This window comes from Ovis canadensis, chromosome X, assembly GCF_042477335.2.
Source record: "Ovis canadensis isolate MfBH-ARS-UI-01 breed Bighorn chromosome X, ARS-UI_OviCan_v2, whole genome shotgun sequence".
NCBI lineage: Eukaryota > Metazoa > Chordata > Mammalia > Artiodactyla > Bovidae > Ovis > Ovis canadensis.
Genome location: NC_091727.1, coordinates 126,820,158 through 126,842,654, shown reverse-complemented (window position 1 = coordinate 126,842,654; position 22,497 = coordinate 126,820,158). Strand labels below are relative to the sequence as shown.

At 42.3% G+C, this 22,497-nt stretch overlaps 1 protein-coding gene across 9 annotated transcripts in view; it reads right to left on the bottom strand.

The window, feature by feature from the left end:
* CHRDL1 (chordin like 1) overlaps nt 1–22,497 on the bottom strand; it is a 142,742-nt gene that overhangs the window by 70,601 nt on the left and 49,644 nt on the right. For all 9 annotated transcript variants that reach the window (XM_070290914.1, XM_070290917.1, XM_070290920.1 and 6 more), the window contains exon 4: nt 22,165–22,258. In XM_070290914.1, coding sequence (XP_070147015.1) covers nt 22,165–22,258 — 94 coding nt within the window. The remainder of the gene's footprint in view (nt 1–22,164; nt 22,259–22,497) is intronic.

The window sequence follows — 22,497 nt, the reverse complement described above, 5'->3', positions numbered from 1 at the left end:
ATGCAGATGGGGGCCTGGATCACAAGAGCTACAGCATTTCATCAGCCTGCCAGGCAGCTTCAAGAAGGTTCTCTAGTCTATACTTGAACATGTGCACAGGCCAGGGCCACATCTACAGAGCATAGGCCCCTTCTCCCTCGGCTGAGACATCATGAGCACTGGCTAACTCAAATACACTAACTGAGACCAACATATTTTCTTGGCAAATATAACATAAAAGACAATACATAACAGGAAAGACTTAGAGGATTAATTCATTCCACAAATATTTGTCCAGAGCCTACACTGTGCCTTGGCACATGAGGAGATTAAGATACTCCAGTCGTTGTTATTGTTCAGTCGCCCAGGCATGTCCGACTCTTTGCGACCCTGTGGACTGCAGCATGCCAGACCTACCTGTCCATCACCATCTCCCAAAGTTTGGCCAAGGTCATGTCCATTGCATTGGTGACGCCATCCAGCCATCTCATCCTCTGATGCCATCTTCTTCTGCCCTCAATATTCCCCAACATCAGGGACTTTTCCAATGAGTCAGCTGTTCACATCAGATGACCAAAATACTGGAGCTTCAGCTTCAGCATCAGTCCTTCCAATGAATATTCAGGGTTGATTTCCCTCAATACTGACTAGTTTGATCTTCTTGCTGTCCAAGGGACTCTCAGGAGCCTTCTCCAGTACAGTTCAAAAGGCATCAATTCTTTGGCGTCCTGTCTTCTTTATGGTCCAACTCTCACAACGATATGTGACCACTGGGAAGACCATAAACTTGACTATATAGACCTTTGTCAGCAGAGAAATGTCTCTGCTTTTCAACACACTGTCTAGGTTTGCCATAGCTTTCCTGCCAATAAATAAATGTCTTCTGATTTCATATTCTTGCCTGGAGAATCCCATGGACGGAGGAGCCTGGTAGGCTACAGTCTATGGGGTCGCAAAGAGTTGGACATGACTGAGCGACTTCACCTTTACCTTCACCTTCTGATTTCATGGTTGCAGTCACCATCCGCAGTGATTTTAGAGCCCAAGAAGAGGAAATCTGTCACTACCTCCACCTTTTCCCCTTCTATTTGCCATGAAGTAATGGGGCTGGGGTGCCATGATCTTAGTTTTATTAATATTTAGTTTTAAGCCTGCTCTTTCACTCTCCTCCTTCACCCTCATCAAGAGGCATTTTAGTTCTCCACTTTCTGCCATCTACATATCTGAGGTTGTTGATGTTTCTCCTGCCTACCTTAATTTCAGCTTGTAACTCATCCAGCCCAGCATTTCTCCTGATGTACTCAGCATATAGATTAAATAAACAGGGTGACAGCAGACAGCCCTGTCACACTCCTTTCTCAATCTTGAACGAATCAGTTGCTCCATACAGAATTCTAACTGTTGCTTCTTGACCCACATACAGGTTTCTCAGGAGACAGGCAAGATGGTTTGGTATTCCTATTGCTTTAAGAGCTTCCCACAGTTTATTATGATCCACACAGTCAAAGGCTTTGGTGTAGTAGATGAAACAGAGGTAGATGTTTTTCTGGAATTCCCTAGCTTTCTCTACAATCTACCGAATGTTGGGAATTTGAGCTCTGGTGCCTCTGCCTTTTCTAAACCCAACTTGGACATCTGGAAGCTCTTGGTTCATATAATGCTGAAGCCTAGCATCCAAGATTTTAAGCATGACCTTACTAGCATGGGAGATGAGTACAACTGTCCAATGGTTAACACATTCTTTAGTACTACTCTTCTTGGGAACTGGGATGAGGATTGACCTTTTCCAGATACTCCAGATTATTTTCAAATATCAGCAGAGTCATCTCAGTTATAAGCAGTGAAGAAAGTGGAAAAGAAGAGAACATTTGTTCTTTTGAAATTTCTCTGCAAGGGAGATGGGGCCGAAACACAGTCCATGTAGCAGGGTTCCAGGCACCCCTAATCATAAGGAGAGCTGTGGTTTCAGGTAAGTTTTACAGTCTTTCTTAGTGTTCCAATTTGTCAAATGTGAGGGGAGGGGCCTGGAAATAAAAATTCTTCAAGATATGATTTTCTATGGTCACAGAATATGATTCCTGCCCTCAAGAGATTTAGGAAGGTACAAACTTAAATTCAGCGCAGCAGAAAAGTAACCCGTAAACGGTCCAGCGTCATGCCATCTACTACAGAAGCCACTGGTTACACGTGTCTACTGATATTTTAACTCACTGACATTAAATAAAATGTAAAAGGCAATTCCCTCAGTCACAGCAGTCACATTTCAAGTGTCCAACAACCAAATGTGCCACTGGCTGCCTTATTGGACAGTGCAAATGTAGAGTATTTCCATCACTGCAACAAGTTCTGTTTAACAGCACTGATACAGACAAAATGCCCCAAGGATGTTGCAGAGAACACAAAACTTATCCTCCATGCCTCCTAGGCCTAGGCTCCTCACAGCTGTCCAGCTGTGACCAATGCTGACCTTCCCAGACAGCAGGCAACTCTGCTTTGGCCTGCTTAGGGAGCTCAGCCACTCCACACATACTCACTGACTGCTCCTTTGATCTTTCCCCAGGGCCTTTGTGAAAGTCAGAGCTTCCTGGTCCTTTCATGAAAAATTCTCTTTTAAACAGACCTATGAATAATCTAGATAATTCTGCAATGCATGCATCTTTTAGAGCTCCCTGGGCTCTTTGCCCAAGAGGTATGGTATGCAAAGTCTAACAGAGACCAGGGTGATTGATCAGTGAAAGTCAGTATTGTATGTATGAGTCAGGAGAAGCAAGCATGGCCAGCACAGAGGAGAAAGTCCTTACATGCTCCCTCCACAGCACTATTAATAACATGAAAAAATAATTATCCAATTTAATCCCAAAGACTGATTTCAAATCAAAACACAGCAAATAAAGGAAAGCAAAACAAAAGAACAGCAAGACAGGCATATGGGCTCTCCAGGGTTGCTCCAGTTCGTGGGATGGGTATGGGTGTGACTGAGTGAGTGTGGTGGAGTGTGCGCGTGGGGGTCATGGGGGTGTGAGTGGGAGTGTAGGGAGGCTTGGAGGCAGGGTGGGTTGAGGGCTAGGCGAACGTGCTCTGACTCAGAGGATTCTCCCCTTGCTTCTCAGCGGGGAGAGGAGAATTTCACTTGTGTCAAACAACCTCATGCCCAATTCCTCTGAAAGGGGGCAGGGAGGACAGTGTCATAACACAGAGAGTGTTAATGGTTGCTATTTTAACAATCTAAACTCACTACCCCCAGGGCGCCAGGAGAAACTAAACAGTCTTAACTGCAAAGGGTGCAATTTAGAAAAAAAACCAAATAAATAGCTGAAGGCACACTCACACTGAACTTGTGCCCAACTCAGTGTCAATCAACAAGTTTCCACTGAACGCTGGACAAGCCACCCCTCCTCTTCCCAAAAGAACACAGAAAACAATGGAAGTTCAGTTTCGGGGCAGCTGGATGATTTTATGGATTTTGTGCTTCCCAGTTTTTTTCCTCCACTTTTCTCCTTTCTTCTCCAGCGAAGTTTTTCTTTCCTCATCCAGCCCCCGCTCCCAAGATCATTTCTTTCGAATGCATCTCCCTGGCTCTGGCCCTCAGTGCTATGCTGCTTCTATTTCATCTTCCCACACAGGAGGCCAGACCTGCTGACCCGGGCCTCCAGAAAGGCCTGCCCCATCTATACAAGAGCATCCCACCTGCCATGTGCCCCCAAGTGGAGACCGAAAAAGCAAACCCAAATGGACACCAAATTATGGCTCCACTTGCCAAAATTCACATTTTGATAAGCCACATGCTGAAAAATTCTATTGTTCTAGGCTTAGGATGTGGTCTAGGCACATACTTGAAACTTGCCAAAGATGGTCACTAAGTCTTAGTATAAAATCCTCATCTCCATCCTGGCCAGGGGGTACCCACTTCCCCAGACTGGACCCTGGCCCTGGATTCTGAAATAATGACGAAAGCATTAGTTGCTCAGGCATGTCTGACTCTTTGAGACCCCATGGACCGTAGCCCACCAGTCTCCTCTGTCCATTAAGTTCTCCAAGCAAGAATACTGGAGTGGGTAGTCATTCTCTTCTCCAGGGCATCCTCCTGATCCAGGGTCTGAACCTGGGTCTCCTGCATTGCAGGTGGATTCTTTACCATCTCAGCCACCAGGGAAGCCCAAAATAATGATGAGAGCTTGCATTTACAGAGGGCTTATTAGGGGTTGGGTCCTGTGGTAAGCACCTTACCTGTACTAATTCATTTCATTCTCACAGCAGTCTTTGAGGCAGGAACTATTAATATTGCCTCACCTACCTGCTCACAGACAGATACAATCTCACCTACTCAGACAGGCACCTCAAACACGCTCACACTGGCATTGCAATCTATTTGCTTTACAACATTTTGCTGGTTCCTGCCATATATCAACATGAATCAGCCACAGGTATCCATATGTCTCCTCCCTGTTGAACCTCCCTCCCCTCTCCCCGACATCCCACTCCTCTAGGTTGTCACAGAGCACTGTCTCAACACAGGTTGAGCTCCCTGCATCATACAGCAAATTCCCACTGGCTATTTATTTTACATACGGTAATGTATATGTTCCCATGCCACTCTCTCGATTAGTTCCATTCTCTTCCTCCCACACTGTGTCCAAGTGCGTGTCCACTGAACGAAGCCTCCATGCTGTCTCTTTAGCATTGAGTTCTTCAAAGTCTCCCCGCCAAAGACTCTCCACTGACATCTAGAATGCCATTGGTTGTTAAGCGTTCACCTTATCTGTTGATAAAGAGAGAAGCCCCCTGGAAGGGCTAACTCAGTCTCCTTCCCATCAGGTGACAGTGACAATGGGAGAGCTGAGTGGCTGGGAAAGAGGGGAGGCTGTGGGATCTGAGAGAGAGGAAAGGGGGTGCACAAAAATATCTAGGGGTGAACACAAGCATCACCACCCCATGTTTGCAGTGGGCTAGATGTACAGAGTAATGTCAAACTTGGGCATATGAGATCCTTTGAGATTAGGCCTTCATCAACCTGACCTTTTCAACCTCTTCTCTCCTGCATGGTCCACACTCACTCCAGTCACACCAGCCTCTCATGGCCCTGGGCATACCCCCCCTTTCCCCTTCTCCAACTGGCAAAGTCCTATTCATCTCTGAGAACCCACCCTGATGTGGACTCTTCTCTGAGGCACCTAGTTTCTGTAGAGTCTCTCTCTCTCTCTCCCATCTCTGCCTGCTGGGCCTCTGTCCACACCTCTACCAGGGTACTCATCACATTATGATGTCATGATCTCATTATGCCTGTCCTGCTAGACTGTGAGCTCTCTGAGGCAGAGATTCTGAAACCTCAGGACCATACATGGGACCTGGCTGCAAGCTTGTACTCAGTGAACACCTGTGAAGTGAATGAATGAGTACATGAATGAATGAATGAGTGGACATGCACCATCAACTCTGGTTGGGAGACTCCCTTTCCTGGGTTCCTCTCGGTGAGTCTGTGCAATGTTTCTCAAAAGGGTCACCACTGGAATCTGGAGTAGAACACATCTTCACTGCATTGTGTTTCTTTGTTTTTGTTTAGGTGCTAAGTCATGTCCAACTCTTTTGTGACCCCATGGATTATAGCCTGCCAGGCTCCCCTGTCCATGGGATTTCCCAGGCAGGAATACTGGAGTGGGTTGCCATTTTCTTCTCCAGGGGATTTTCCTGACCCAGAGATCAAACGTACGTCTCCTGCATTAGCAGGCAGAGTCTTTACCACTGAGCCACCTGGGAAGCCACCAAGGAAGAATTGTGTTCCTACCCAATGTGAAACATTGAGCATTCCTGGTTCCCACCCACTAAGTGCCAAGGACATTCCCCAATCAGTGCGATGACCAAAACATTTTCCCAACATTTCCAAAGCCCTAGGAGAAATGGTGGGGAGGAGGTGGTGGTGATCTTTTCCGGTTGGGAAACAGCACTATAGCCATCATTTCTTCCCCTGATCCCAGTGGTCTAGGAGGCCCCCTGCAGGAAGCTCAGGCTTTTTCCCTGCACGAGGTACTGGATGACAGGTTCCAATCACAATGTTAGTAAGAAAGTCAGGCGTGAAGCAGTCCTGGCCTGCTAACAGGAATCATGGCAGGCTAACTAGCACACAACAATACAAAGACTCCCACTCAACATTTTTATGACTGGGGGCAGTGGGAGGGGTAAGGCCTCGCCTCCAAAAATCCCTGTGAAGCTTTCAAGGCAGCCCAGAGATTATGACCTTGTCTCTGAGTGCATTCACAGCATCGCCCCCATGTTTCTGCCAAGAGATCGCTCTGCTTTGAAAACATCAGCATCACTAGGCATCACCCTCACTCAGGGCACCTCTGAAAATCTAATCAGAAAGAAAATAGAAAAGAAAGGCACAGGTGATGCCATTTATTTTATCCTTCTGCCTGACATGCACTGAACTTGTCACCTGTTTCCTTTAGACCCCTCCCCACCCAACACAACTTTTCCCTGAGGCTGGAGACATATGGTCTGTGTCTGAGCACCCGGCGGCTGTCATAAGGGTTCTATGGGAACAAGTACTGTGTTTCAGGCTTTGCCTTCATTTTCTGTTAGTGATACAATCTGGGGACTGGGGATTTATGTTCTTTCTCTCCCTTGCTATACACTGCCATATATATATATATATATATATACATATATATCTTTAGACTTTTCAAAGCAATTCCTTTAGACTTTTCAAAGCAATTTCCCACATCAACTTGGTCTTCACAGTTAATGCCAACCTTCAGAGAAGGTAGAAATCATCACACTCGTTTTACAAGTTGAGAAAACAGGCACAAAGATGCTAGCTGGCTCTGTGAAAGTCCCATGGGGAACTGGGGAAACAGCAGGGTTCAATCCCATGTCTTTTCTGGCTCTGTGCCTTCCTCGCCACCACCCTGTCTTGCTAGTACAACACACCCTCACCTGGGGGGAGGGAATGCATACCCACAGGACTGGAGCTCTCTCTCCATCTCAAATGTGGTCCTGATTCTGGATGCCAAATGGGGCCTCTGGTCAGTAATACAGACCTGAAGCCAGATGGCTTCATTCAGATGCCAATACACTCTGCAGCCTGGAAGTCAAAGCTCCACAAATGCCCCCAAATGCCTTCTTACTAGTTCCAAGGGCATAACTGGAGAACAGAGAGCATACCCTTCTCCAGGCTTTGGTATTGCTCTGAAAGTGAAAGTCGCTTAGTCGTGCCTGACTCTTTGTGGCTCCATGGACTATACAGTCCATGGGATTCTCCAGGTCAGAGTACTGGAGTGGGTAGCCTTTCCCTTCTCTAGAGGATCTTCCCAACCCAGAGATCGAACCCACATCTCCCTCATTGCAAGCGGATTCTTTACCAGCTGAGCCACAAGGGAAGCCCTTGGTATTGTTCTGCCTTGTGTAAAAACAAACAAACAAAACCCAGACCAGATGAAACCAAACACCCAGAAGGCTAAAATAATATCATGCATGCATACATGCTAAGTTGCTTCAGTTGTGTACTCTTGTGCAACCCCATGAACTATAGCCCATAAGGCTCTTCTGTCCATGGGATTTTCCAGGCAAGAATACTGGAGTGGCTTGCCATTTCCTTCTCTACAGGATATTCCTGACCTAAGGATTGAACCCTCATCTCTTACATCTCCTGCACTGGCAGGAGGATTCTTTACCACTAGTGCCACCTCAGAAGCCCAAAATAATATCAACAAGTAAACAAAAATAATCCAACTTTTTGTGACCCCGTGGTCTGCAGCCTGTCACGCTCCTCTGTCCATGGTGGCTCAGCAGCAAAGCAACTTGCCTGCAGTGCAAGAGACATGAGTTCAGTCCCTGGGTTGGGAAGATCCGCCGAAGGAGAGCATGGCAACCCACTCCAGTATTCCTGCCAGGAAAATCCCAGGGATAGAGGAGCCTGGTGGGCTACAGTCAGCAGTATCTCAAAAGAGTAGGACATGACTGAAGCAACTGAGCACCCCATCAAACAAAAATAGTAGTCTCAAAACAGCTGTATGTATATACACAATCTTATGCTTGATTGTAACACTTAAATGTCTTCTGGTCACCTTTTGCCTCCAATCATAACTACCCCAAACAAATGAAAATGTAGTATCATTTAAATATATGCTATGCTGGGAAATACAACTGACACACCTAAAACATAAATGTACAGTTGAACTGATGATTAGCAAGCAAACATCCCTGTAACTACCACACAGATCAAGAAAGACAGCAATGCCAACACCCCAGAAGGCTCCATCCTTCTCCACTGGACGTAACCACCATCCTGACTTTTGGGACAATTGTTGCCTCGGTTTTCATTATAGTTGTATTACATTTATGCACCTCCCTCTACAATATAGTTTAGTTTTGTCTATTTCGACCCTCATGTTAATTAAATTGTATTATGTGTATTTGTGCACGTAGGTGCATCTTCCTCTTACTCAGCAGTAGGCTTGAGGTATAATATATTGACTTTCAAAAAACTTCTGCTCCCCCTCAACCTAGTCTTCTGTGACAACCTTGAAGGGTGAGAGGGAGGTTCAGGAAGGAGGGGATATGTGTATACCTACGGCTGATTCATGTTGATGTATGGCAAAAAGCAACTCAAAATTGTAAAGCAATTATCCTTCAATTAAAAATAAATATTAAAAAGACTTCTGCTCCCCTTATTTGCGCCTAGAAGTACTTCCTTGTACCTAACTTTTTCAGCTGAAGCTCACTTTTGCCCACTGTTCCCCTTTGGAGATGGAAGGAGAAAGCTGATCAGCATGCTCTAAAATCCATTTATCTTTGTGAAGTTTGTTGAAGTTCCTTTGATCTTCCTTTCACCAGGCTCAGTAATTTCACTTTCCTTTCAACATTGCCTCATAGGTTTCATACTCTAGTTAATCCCTTAGTAATCTTTCTAATAAAACCATACCAAATAGCTCCAGACATGATTGCCCTCAAATAGCAATCTGAGAGGAGGCCAGGTAAAGGGAAACAGGGAAACAGTTCTACCCCTAAGGACTTCTCCAAAAGTTAGCAAAACCTGCTGGAAATCAGCTCCTAACACATGATGCTCTCTGAAATTCCCTGGGAAACATTAATAAGGAATATGTCTGTCTTTCAAAACCCAGCATTTCACACAGTTATCACTGGGACTTATTGCTTGTCATGTCTGTCACTGTCAAAGATGATGTGGTCTCCTTCATCCTATGAAAAATATGCTCAGAAAACCAACATTTGCTAGATTCTTCACCAGTCTCTTCTCACATTTCTTTTCCATTGTCATTTCCATTTAAAAAAGAGACATGGTACAACATGCATGACCCTGGAAGACATTCTGCTAAGTGAAATGAGCCAGGCACAAAAGAAATATACTGCATGATACACAGAAATACACACATACACATGATACACAGAAATATACTGCACGATTCCACTTCTATGAGGTGCCTAGAGGAGTCAATTCACAGACACAGAGAGTGGAATGGTGGTGGCCAGGAGCTGGGGGAGGAAAAATGGGGAGTGGTTTACAGGAATAGAATTTCAGTTTGGGAAGATGAAAAAATTCCCGATATGGATGGTGGTGAGGGTTACACAATATAAGTGCATTTATTGGCACAGAACTATACAATTGAAAGTGATTAAAATTGGAAATTTTGTTACAATATATGTATACTTTATTCCATAAAAATTTTCACAAATAAAAAGATTTTTAAAGAGAGGGAAGGAAGAGGGAGCAAGGGAAATAGAGAAACAAAGTGAGGAAGAAAGCAAGCTACATTTCCCTGCTCCTTCTGCTCCCTAACCCTAATCCCCCATTTTTCACCTATTAAAATAATGAAGGAATACATCTTATAAAAGGTAGGGTGGTGAGTGTGGACTCTGATTTGACCTTAGATCCCTGAGGGCATGATCTCATAAATGTGAAGACATCAAAGCTGCATGAATTTGCTAAAGGAGAGAAAAACTAAACTTGCAGGGACACTTACCTTATCTCTCTGTTTTAAAAATAATCTCTACTCCCAAGTTTGATGTCTTTCCCTTTCTACTCAATTAAAAAAAAAAATATCCAAACAAGCTTCTTCGTCCCCCTCCTGCAGACAATTTGGATTTATCCATTTCTTTTAAAGATACAGTATATATACTTCATAACCTCTCTCCAATTCAGGGAGTGCAGCCCTAAAAAAATATAACCCTGTTTTAGCAGCCACACACCTATTGCTGGATCACTTCCCACTCTCTGGGTCTTAGCGTGTATGTGGCGAAGACAAGAGACAACACATCAAGATATTTCTAAAATAGACTACATTTATGGCCAAAAAAATGGAGTCCTGTGAGGAGGTGGATTTTGGAACAGATTTCAATAACTGATACCCTCAGTCCGCCAGTTTCTAAAATCACTTTGAGGGAATAGCTGACAGTGTAAAAATCTAGATACAAAAATCAAGAGGAAAATCACTCTAATAAAGACCGCTATTTATCCTAGTGACTGCAAATAATCTGGTAAAATTTTGGATTACAGTCATTTTGCATCCAAAACCCTGAAGTGAAACCCTTTGGCTCTAGGCAACAGATAGCAAGGATATTTGGTTACTTCTGTAACATATTGGTTTTAAGTTAACACCACCAAAGTGAAAAGCTTGAGAGCTGGCAACTCATTCTAGAAATCACTGTGCCTTCTGCCACGAATAAAGAACTTATCTCTGACAATACAGAGAGGCTTGTTCTCTGCAGGACTATACAAAAGGTAAAGCCTGATGGGAAGAACTGACTCATGTGAAAAGACCCTGATGCTGCGAAAGACTGAAGGCGGGAGGAGAAGGGGACGACAGAGGATGAGATGGTTGGATGGCATCACTGACTCAATGGACATGAATTTGAGTAAACTCTGGGAGTTGGCGATGGACAGGGAGGCCTGGCGTGCTGCAGTCCATGGTGTCGCAAAGAGTCTGACATGACTGAGCGACTGAACTGAACTGAAAGCCTGATTTCCTTGGCTTATTCCTTCATATCTCCCCCACCCCATCCAACTCCCCGCCACATCCGCCCAGCTCCTGCCCCTGTGGTTAGTGGCCTCAGGATCTCCTCACCACCACCACTCACTACCATCAGATTCTGTTTTCTAAATCTTGTGTGCTGATCAAATGAAAAATGATTAATAAGACTCACAGACTTAGGGAATGAACTTACAGTTGCCGAAGGGAAAAGATAGTACGGGAGTTTGGGATGGACATGTACACTGCTATATTTAAAATGGATAACCAACAAGGACCTATTGTATAGCACAGGGATCTCTGCTCAATGTTATGTGGCAACCTGGATAGAAGGGGAGTTTGGGGGAGAATGGATACATGTATATGTGTGGCTGAGTCCTTCACTGTTCACCTGAAACTATTACAATATTGTTAATCAGCTATACCCCAATATAAAAATAAAAAGTTTTAAAAAGTGATTAATAAGAGTTATCACCTCCAAAGAGAGATGAATTTATCAGGAATAAAAGTCTGAAATAAAAAGATGAAGCTTTAAGAATAACAGCATTTCAGGTACCAGGTAACTTAGCAGGGAAGAAGGGTGGAAGAGGAGGAGTCTGACACAATGCTAGCTGGACAGGTCATAGGAAATGCAGGTAAGCATCTCCTGTTCTGCTTACTCAGAAAGCAGGCCCTAATCTCTGGATCAGCCCTGCAACCAGGAAGAAATCTCCCTAAAGGACATTTTACTAATCCTTTCCTCAAAATACCCTAGATGTGACTCTTATTTCAAACTAAGTTGAAAACAGACTAAGCTGAAAACACTGATTTTATTTCAAACTATGTTGATTGCTTTTCCCTTTGAGAGTTTCATTTGTTTATCAGCAGAAATTCCTGGGCTAATTCCGAGAAATGCCATTCATTTCTCGCCAACAAGTCATGGACAGTGGGTGGGGTAAAGGAGTGAGCTCCCCACGGAGGGTCCTTCTTTCTGGACCTGACAGCCAGGGGCTCTGAATGTGGACGATGGCAAAAGAGAAAAGCGTTGGGTGGGAACTCTGGGAGAGTATGGAGGCCAGCCAGAGGGAACAGTGAGTACATGTCACTGCAGGGTTGATCTGAGAGGAGTGTCACACAGGCAAAGTATGTTTCCGGTGTGCCTGTGCTCCGCATTACCAGAGAAACAATGTTGTCAAGTTGCCCACGGCCCTCTGCAGATGTGCAGGGGCCTCTTCTCCAAGATCTTGCCCAGGACTGCTCTCTGAAGGCTGTGCTCCTGACCTCCTTTATCAAGCTTTCCCCTGGGCCCTATTACCCTGTTGTCCACCACTCAAGTACTTGTTTAAAATGCAGTACTTCTTTAAAATGCAGAATACCCTCAACAGTCCAAACGAATCAGAAATTTTAGTGTAGGGCAGTCTGCATTTTATCAAATCCCTTTAAGCATGCTAAAGTTTGGGTAACATGAATTTGAGGTCCTGTTCTAAAACAGCTTGCTACTTGAATGAACTTCTCCAAACTAAGATACTATATTTACCAATAAGTGTTAGTTGCTCAGTCGTGTCCATTCCTTTGTGACCCCATGGACCATAACCCACCACACTCCTCTGTCCATGGAATTCTCAATAGCTTGTTGCTACAAATAGCTTCTAGAAATGGAATGGCACAATCCAAAGACTTTCTAAAACATATACTAAAGAACACTAATCTTTCAAAATGCTCTACAAAAAAAAAGTCCGAGGAATTCTGTGGAGGTCCACTGGTTAGGACTCCACAGTTTTACTGTGGTGGCACGAGTTCAATCCCTGGTTGGGGAACTAAGATCCCACAAGCCATGTGGCACACACAGCCAAAAATAAGTTCCATGGCTGAATAAGTTTGGAAAACACTGCATCCCATACTCTCACTTATAGATTCATAATGCAGATTAATATTTTAAAGGCTCTGAGAAGTCCTGTATTAAAAGAAACCTATCTTTAAAAAAAAGAAACCTATTTATCTTTCTCTAATCCAGAAACTCTCGAGTTTATTTGACCATATAAATGTTTTCTCTAGTTAATCCTATCATTATCCCATAAAATTATGTTCCTTGCAGCAAACTTTGGGAAACAGTGTCTTAACCCAGAAGAGTGATTGTAATGGTGGAGTTTTTTTTAAAAATATAACAAGCACATGGAAGATTTTATTTCAGACAAATGGGGCTTTTCAGTATTCCTGAATAATGCGCCACCTTCTTCACCTCTGCGTGGGGCCAATTTTGATTAACATCCATAGAAAGAAAGAGAAGAGCTGTGCTCTACCACGACAGAAAGCCATACCTGTCCTAAATGTCTTGTTCTCATATGGCATATTTTGTGAAGTCGCTCAGTTGTGTCCAACTCTTTGCGACCCTATGGACTGTAGCCTACCAGGCTCCTCTGTCCATGGGATTTTCCAGGCAAGAGTACTGGAGTGGGTTGCCATTTCCTTCTCCAGGGGCATAAGGGCTCCTCAAATACAAATAGGAAATCATATCCTTTTTAAAAAAGCAACTAAATCCCCAGGGTTTACCAGATACAAAGATCACTTGACCTGGCAGAAGGCAAGCTAAGTGCCAATTTCCTGGAGAAGTTTTAGCCCTTTATACTCTGCAGTGTTCAAGGAACAAGTGTATGAGGAAAATAATGGAAATAAAGCATGGAAGACAGTGAAAGAGGTCTAAGAGGTAACAGGGCAGTAAGTATAGATATGGAGGGCCTACTTATCAATAGCGAATATCTCTGTGGCCACATCTCAACAATCAGTATAAGAATGCTAACAATGATAATAACAATAACAACAGTGAAGTATAACCTCTGTTATCCCAGAGACCAACATTCCAGAATCCTCAAGCTTTTGGATAGCTCTGGACTCAGAAAGAGTTTTGTTAAAAATATACCAATCTTTTGAGAATTCTCTGGCAGTCCAGTGGTTAGGACTTGGTGCTTTCACTGCCAAGGGCCTGGGTTCACTCCCTGGTCAGGGAATGAAGATCCCTCAAAGCCGTAAAAAACAAATCTTTTGTATGAAAAGAAATGACCCTTGATTGATCATCTTGTATACTATGACTTTTGTAGTTCCCTTACTGAAGGAAAATAATATGCTAATTAGCTGTTACTCTGTAAAAGGAGTTGATCTTTTTCAATCAAACCCAGGAGGCAAGTGAATACAGAATTCAGAAAAGAGCAAAAAGAGCAAGAAGAGCACAATGGTGATCAAACATGGATGATGGCTACAGTAGCAATCAGCAGCAGACGTGAGGTGGCAGCAGACATGAATCATAAAAAAATGAGATGGTTTTAAATTTTGGAAGCGTTTCCTCAATAAGTTAAACACAGAATTACCCTGTGACTTAGAAATTCCACTTCTAGGTATATACTCAAAATAACAGAAAACATATGCCACACAAAAACTAACACCTGAATGTTCATAGCACTATTAACAATAGCCAGAAGGTAAAAACAACTCAAATGTCCATCAACTGATGAATGTATAAGCAAAATGTGGTATATCCATACAATGAAATAGTACTCAATCACTAAAAGGAATAAATGCTACAACATGGATAAATCTTAAAACATTATGCTAAGTGAAAGAAGCCAGATGCAAAAGGTCACATATTTGATGGTTTCATTTATATGAAATGTCCAGAATAATAAAATCCATGGAAACAGAAAGCAAATCAGTGGTTGCCAGGGGCTAAGGCAGGAGGGTAATGGGGAATGACTATTTAATGGGCACAGAGTTTCCTTTTTTGAGGTGGTAAAAAATTTCAGGAATTAGGTTAGTGGTGATGTTGCACAACATTGTGGATGTTCTTAATGTCACGAATTATACACTGCAAAGTCATAAATTTTATGTTACGTGTACTTTACCACAACAAAAAAAATAGATACATCTCCCTCTTGAACTTTTGCCCTTAAAAAAAAAAAAAACAATTGGAGGGAGCTAAAAAGACTTGTCTACTTGATTTCTGAAACACTGGAAGTCACAGACATGGAAACAGACATAGTCCTACAATTAGACTCCTCTTTTTATACAAATGTACAAGAATACAAAGTGCAGACAGGGCAGCGATTACAGACCAAAAGAAAAGATTCAGAGTGGCTGAGTGATTTGCAACCCTCACTCTAAACTGTCCAAGGCCAAATGCCACATAGCTACCTCCTATCTTACATAGTTTGTTTCTGCTAGAGTATAGACTTGTGTATTTCAAACATGTTCATATGTAAGTGGTAGATAAGAAAATGATATTGATATAAAATAGCAATTGCAAAAAAAAAAAAAAGAAATTGCATTGGTTCAGACATGATTTTTCTTAGCAAATTCGTATTTTGCACCGTCAAGAGACAGTAACTAGATGCCAAGTATACACTAACACAACTGAAATTCTGCAAACCACGAAAGGACACAGTACTCTATCCTATTGCTATTCACCACATTCTTCCTCTTGGCTTGGTTTGGCCATATGCTTGGTCTTCCAAATGCTTCTCACATGATTCTGATCTTGGGCATTTTTCTCTTGTCTCTATAACTCAATGGCTTCAACCCTTTCTTATACCTCCTTCCTTCAAGCTAAAGTCACCATTTTAAAGGATGAAGTCTCTACTTACTGTAATATTTTTTATTAGAAATCTAAGATGCCTTTTAAACCACACTAGTATTTTATTAGTATAGTTGTTTTATTAGCACTCTAGTTATAAAGTTGCACAAGTTCAGAACTGTCTGCTCCACTTTTGTTTTTTCCTTAAGCCCTGTTATTTTTCAGTGTACAGTTTTGCAGAATGGGAGGATTTTCAGAAAAGCACATATTGCATTATAGCAGAAATGCCTATATTCGCTAACTAGCTCTCCTGTTGAGAGAGAAATGGCATAGGACTTCCAGTATCTCCTTATGGGAGCACAGGGCATTTGTGGAAAGGGTGTTTCCTTAACCTAACTGGAATGTGAAAGACTGGGGTGAGGAGTGCCTCTCTTGGCAAAACCACACTGTCACTCTCTCTACTAAAACCATATCATAGAACTAAACTTCTTCACATCTAGCCTAAAGGAAACACTAGATTAAGTCTCTGGTAACAGATCAAGTCAGATATTTCGGCAAATTTATAACAGCTCTTTAATGACCCGGGAATGTTGGACTACTTCTAATGGAACCAAAATTTATCCATTCTGAATAACAAATTCTTAATGGAATGACTAATTAAGAAAACTGTTACATAATTTCATGATTTAGGCTCCTAATCACTACAAAAGTCATTTCTTGGTGATAAAATTATACATGAAGAACAGAAGGAAACAAGTCATATTCTTTCTCTCCCCCTTTCCCCTTTACCATTCAACTCCCTTCAAAAGAGAAGATATGAAATTCCATTTCCAACAAATCTCTCGTTAGGGATAATAGATTGACTCCTGCTTAGAGATTGGGATGAATTTAATGACCTTTCTGACTCCAATACAGTCTTGACTTTCTTATTAAGAATGCTCTACCCTTCCTGTACTACCAGCCACTTTGGCCCCAGTAGAGCCCTGTAGTATGTGATCAAGACTTAACCTCTACCATGGAGACCAAGGGAAGTGCTGGAGAAAAAGTTTTCACTTGCTTTTCATGAGAATTGATTTAGATTTCTCTTTGGTAATTCTGGAAAAGCAGTCTGCATACACTGATTTCCATGGTTCAGCAGGAGCTACATGAGATAAGCTCAAATGCAGGTGAGAACCTCGGAAATTTCAAGGGGTAAGAAGTTTAGAAAGCAAGAGCCATGGGATACACAGAAACAGACAGGGGGGTAAAGTCTCCTCTGTCTCCTCCAGTGGAAGATGGGCTCTAGGCATGGCAGATAGGACCTTCCCACCAAGTCCATCACTACCCAGTAAACACTCCCTGAAGTTGATATGGCTGTAAGATTGCATATAAAACCTTGAATATATGGCTCCCTTATTTGATTTCCCTTTTTGATACAGAACTTGCTCATTACCTTGGCTTTAACTATTCTATTTTTCAGTGAAGATGTTTTCATCAGAGTGCTTTCCATTGGGTTAAGACACAAAACTAGAGCACCTTCCTTTGACCAAACATTCCTGTGGCCCTGAAGGCATGAGTTTCCTCATGCCTAATAATAATTGGGGTGGAAGGAATACAGAGAAGTCATCACATCCACTGCCCTGTCTCAAAGCAAAACTATGCCAACTCTATCTCAGATGGATGGATATCTCTTTATTTCCAGAAACATGCAGTAAAGAGACTAAAATTCTCCTTAGTCATTTATTCTAGGATTTAACAATCACTGCGTCCTAAAGTTCTGTCTTTTATCAAACTCCATTCTTCTCTGCTATAATTTAAACTTGTTTATTCTTGTTTTATCTTCAAAGGAAAGAAAGAATTGCTGATTTGCATTCCAAGTCAATATGGCAGAGTGAGCACATGAGAAAATGCTGTGCTATTTTCCAAACAAAGAAGAGTAAGAGATGAAATATAAAAGTAAAAATAAATAAATAAAACTTTAAAACTGCAAAATCATCCTCAGAAACAAAAGGAAACTCTATTAAATAAAACACAGGCAAAAGGAAAGTACAGCAATAAATGAGGGCCAACACGATATGCTTCACTGGCCATTTGGACCAGATATAGATAGCTATATCCAGGCAGCTGGGCAAGAACTATGGCCTACAAATGGCTTCCTGTGTAAGTCTGAGGACTTAGAGTCACACTCTTCATAGGCAAACAGGGGCTGACATAGTTTGTCCACCCAAGTTCATTCTCTTGCATGGACTGACTGCCCAAGAAAGGCAGCTGCAGCTGAGGTCCCAATCCAAGGAGTAGCCCTGCACAAGAAAACAGAGAAGATAGAAGCAGACTATCCAGACAGGATGGAGTCCAAGGTGGGACAACAACATACGACTTGGTTTAATCATGAGAAACGATGGGCTGGAAGAAGCACAAGCTGGAATCAAGATTGCCGGGAGAAATATCAATAACCTCAGATATGCAGATGACACCACCCTTATGGCAGAAAGTGAAGAGGAGCTAAAAAGCCTCTTGATGAAAGTGAAAGAGGAGAGTGAACAAGTTGGCTTAAAGCTCAACATTCAGAAAACGAAGATCATGGCATCCAGTCCCATCACTTCATGGGAAATAGATGGGGAAACAGTAGAAACAGTGTCAGACTTTATTTCTTTGGGCTCCAAAATCACTGTAGATGGTGACTGCAGCCATGAAATTAAAAGATGCTTACTCCTTGGAAGAAAATTTATGATGAACCTAGATAGTGTATTCAAAAGCAGAGACATTACTTTGCCGATTAAGGTCCGTCTAGTCAAGGCTATTGTTTTTCCTATGGTCATGTATGGATGTGAGAGTTGGACTGTGAAGAAGGCTGAGTGCCGAAGAATTGATGCTTTTGAAGTGTGGTGTTGGAGAAGACTCTTGAGAGTCCCTTGGACTGCAAGGAGATCCAACCAGTCCATTCTGAAGGAGATCAGCCCTGGGATTTCTTTGGAAGGAATGATGCTAAAGCTGAAACTCCAATACTTTGGCCACCTCATGAGAAGAGTTGTCTCACTGGAAAAGACTCTGATGCTGGGAGGGATTGGGGGCAGGCAGAGAAGGGGATGACAGAGGATGAGATGGCTGGATGGCATCACTGACTGGATGGATGTGAGTCTGGGTGAACTCCAGGAGTTGGTGATGGACAGGGAGGCCTGGCATGCTGCGATTCATGGGGTTGCAAAGACTCGGACACGACTGAGTGACTGAACTGAACTGAACTGAACTGAAGCTACAAGGCCTGAAAAGGAAGGACTTATGCAAGAGGAAATCCATGGATGATGAGCTTTTAGACAAAAATTTTAGAAAACAAGGGGAACTTTGGAACTAAGGAAAGCTATCAAAAAATCTAACAAAAGTGAGAATTCACACCTGAAAATATGCATAAACAATCAGAAATAGACTTTAAATATTTAAATACCTTAAAGCAATAAATAAGAGAACAAGACCTCAAGAAACAATAACAGGGGTTTACAGAACGGCAATATGTAGATATTTTTTACATATAATTAAAAAATGGGTGGAAATACAGTTTTTAAAAATAAAACAACAAGACCCAACAGACAGCCTAAATAGTAGGCGTGAAAAAGCTGGAGAAACAATTCATGAATTGGAAGGCCAAGTTGAAGTTATATATCATTACAGGGAGTATAACAATATATCATTAGGGGGAAAAATAAAGGAGACATTAAGAGACACAGAGCTTAAATTAAATGAAATGCAATGACATACACCAAAGACAAGGCTAAGAATGAGAAAAAATAGGAGAAAATATTGTTTTCATAAAAATAATGACTTGAAATTGAAGAAAAATGTGAGTCCATTGGCTGGAAAAAATCATGTGCTAAGCAGGCTAAATAAAAATAAGTCAGACATCAAAATACCTCCTTGTTTGCATCAAAGGAAAAAGAGAAAATCTTAACAGCTAGAAGAAGACAGATTATGTATAGAAGAATTATAATCAAAGCAGACTTCTTATCCACAAACAAAGAAGTCATGAAACTATTTATTAATATCTTCAAAGGGCTGAGGGAAAATAAACATGAATCTATAATTTTATACCCAGCCAAATTATCACTCAAGAATGAGGGCAAAATAAAGACATTTTTGCATATAAGGATTAGGGAATTTTAGGACCACTACCTACAGAAAGAACTGTTAAAGGTTACAGTTAGAAAGAAAAATGAACTCACAAGGATGTGACCTGTAAGAACAAGAAGCCAAAGAAAATGAACAGCTGTTTCTATCTTTTAAGTCTTAAAGATGATGATGTTTATTTCTCTCCATTTTCTCATTTCTGGGACTTATGATCTTAATTCTTTTAATACTTTCTTTTTCTCTTAAAAGAACTGCTAGCTTATACTTTCCCTTTTTCTTAGGACTTGCTTCCATTTATGCAGTTGGGGTAGAGGACAGCCATCTTCCATTCTGTGAACTTCCACTCTATGCTCTGTGTCTGGGCCCTGCCCCAATTTCCTTCCTAGGGAAGAATAATTTCTCCACAGCCATTTAGATCAATTCCTATGACATTAGACCACTTTTAGACACTTCTGAGGTAAGATTTTATAAGGCTATTTGACAGGCAACCTGGCAGATGAAAAAAAAAGAATCCTCCCATGCTATACCCTTGTAATCCAGTTTAAACAGAAGCAGCAAATGTTGTTGTTGTTCAGTTGTAAGTCATGCCCAACTCTTTACAACCCCATGGACTGTAGCCCACCAGGTTCCTTTGTCCATGGGATTTCTCAGGCAAGAATACTGGTGTGGGTTGCCATTTCCTTCTTTGGGGGATCTTCCTGACTCAGGAATTGAACTCAGGTCTCTAGCATTGCAGGCAGATTCTTTACCACAGAGCTAACAGGGAAGCCCAAGAAGCAAATAAACACATGCAAAAATAGTAAACCTTTCTTAGGGATTTATTTCAAGAATAACTTTAAGATTGATCACATGCCAAGTCAGTCTCTCATATATTTAAGCATATACTACTGCAACCAATACTAAGAATAATAAACCTGTGACACGGCATGATCTTCTGACATCTAGAAAGAATCCCAGATGTTCATCAGAGTGTATTTATCAAGGTGCATGCATGCTAAGTTGCTTCAGTCATGTCCAGTTCTTTGAGACCCCATGGACTGTAGCCCGCTAGGTTCCTCTGTCCATGGGATTCTCCAGGCAAGAATACTGGAGTGGGTTTCCATGCCCTCCTCCAGGGGATCTTCCCGACCCAGGGATTGAACCCATATCTCTTGTGATTCCTGCACTGCAGGTGGATTCTTTACCGCTGAGCCACTGTGGAAGCCCATTTATCAAGGTAAGAAAGCATACGTTATAAAAGTGGTGACAAAAAGGGTTTGGGTCTCCATTGGACGAAAAGGGTCTCCATTCAACAAAATTTCTGTTCCTGTAACATTTCAGTTAACTGAGTTGTCACTGAACCTCATTCCTGGCCTCAGTCATACCATTTCTGCCCTGACACTTTTCGTTTCTCTCTTCTAAGTTCTGGAAGTTCCTCACTACTTGAAAAAAAACACCATGTATGATGGAGACTAATGGTTCTTCATGTTTTTATGGTTATGTACACTCCTTTACGAATACCTATAAAGCTATGTATCTTCTCTAAAGGAATTTACACATATACACTGTTACACCAAAAACTGCCAACAATTTAAAAAGGTTTACTAACCCCTCAAAGTCCACCCATGGACCCCAACTCTGTCCTTGAGGGAAACAGTCAACTTATAGGACTACAAAGCTTCTACTGCCCAGGTGCTAAAACAATCACTTAGCTTTCCTTAGGACTGCTGGCGGGCCCACAGGCATTTTCTGAATCATTCCATGCTTGCACTCCTCTGGTGTGGGAGCCTGGTGTCAGTCAGATATGAACAAAGTATCACTGAGAGAGCCCCTGCTTCAGACAAACACCCTAGCTGCCAACCAGGAAGGTAGATGTCCTAATAGCCTTGTGAAAAAGTATCTGCCTGCTGTCTCCTTAGCGCTGCTCTGAATAATATACACATAATAACTGTACAATCTGGAGGAGGTGACCATTCAGCCAGAAAGCAGCTTTATACTGACATAAACCTCATTGGTTCAGCTCCTTTGATTTATGAACAGCCCCTCCTCAATTAGAAGTTATGCTCAAATGCAATTGCGTAGGACACGTGCCTTCATGCTACAACTCTCCTGGTGTCTGCTGCCCATGGCAGGAAGAGGCTGTTTATCACAGAAAAATCTCTGGGCCAAAATTCCCTTCCCTCAATTGATAGGCACCTTCAAATGATTAAAAGCCCAATGAAAACCTGTTCAGTTCAATTCAGTTCAGTCGCTCAGTCGTATCCGACTCTTTGCGACCCCGTGAATCACAGCACGCCAGGCCTCCCTGTCCATTACCATCTCCCGGAGTTCACTCAGACTCACGTCCGTCTAGTCCATGATGCCATCCAGCCATCTCATCCTTGGTCGAATAACTTATTAGAGCCTAGAATGTGCCCCAATTGGGCTATAAACAGTATTTAGGGGCTGGTGCAGGCTGCCTGAAAATGTCCTATTGTTATTCCTGTCTGGAAGTTTCTGCTTCTGGGGAATTAGGGAGAAGGGGTGGGTTGGGTGGAAGAAAGAGGAAGGAAAACCACAGCTGGGAAAGAAAGAGGCAAACTGGTTTACCTGGGCAGCGAGGGCAGCAAAGATGAGGAACGTGCACAGGAGACAGGCAATGAAGGCTTGGACATCTGACTCTGCTGCAAAGCACATTCCCATTCTGAAAGAGAGAGGCAACAATGACAACAAAATAAATGTCTTTCAGAGGTCAGTGGGATCATGCCAATTTGGGAAACAGTCCTTTAGGGACTCACTCAGACAGTGAATAATGCATTGCTGAGAAACTGAATGAAATCAGCATTTTATTTCTTTTTTCTGATAAGTTTATTGGAGTATTTTTCTAAGGGTCACTACTACCCAAGTTTACAAAGCCTCCTGCAATTACTGGGAAGCTTCTTC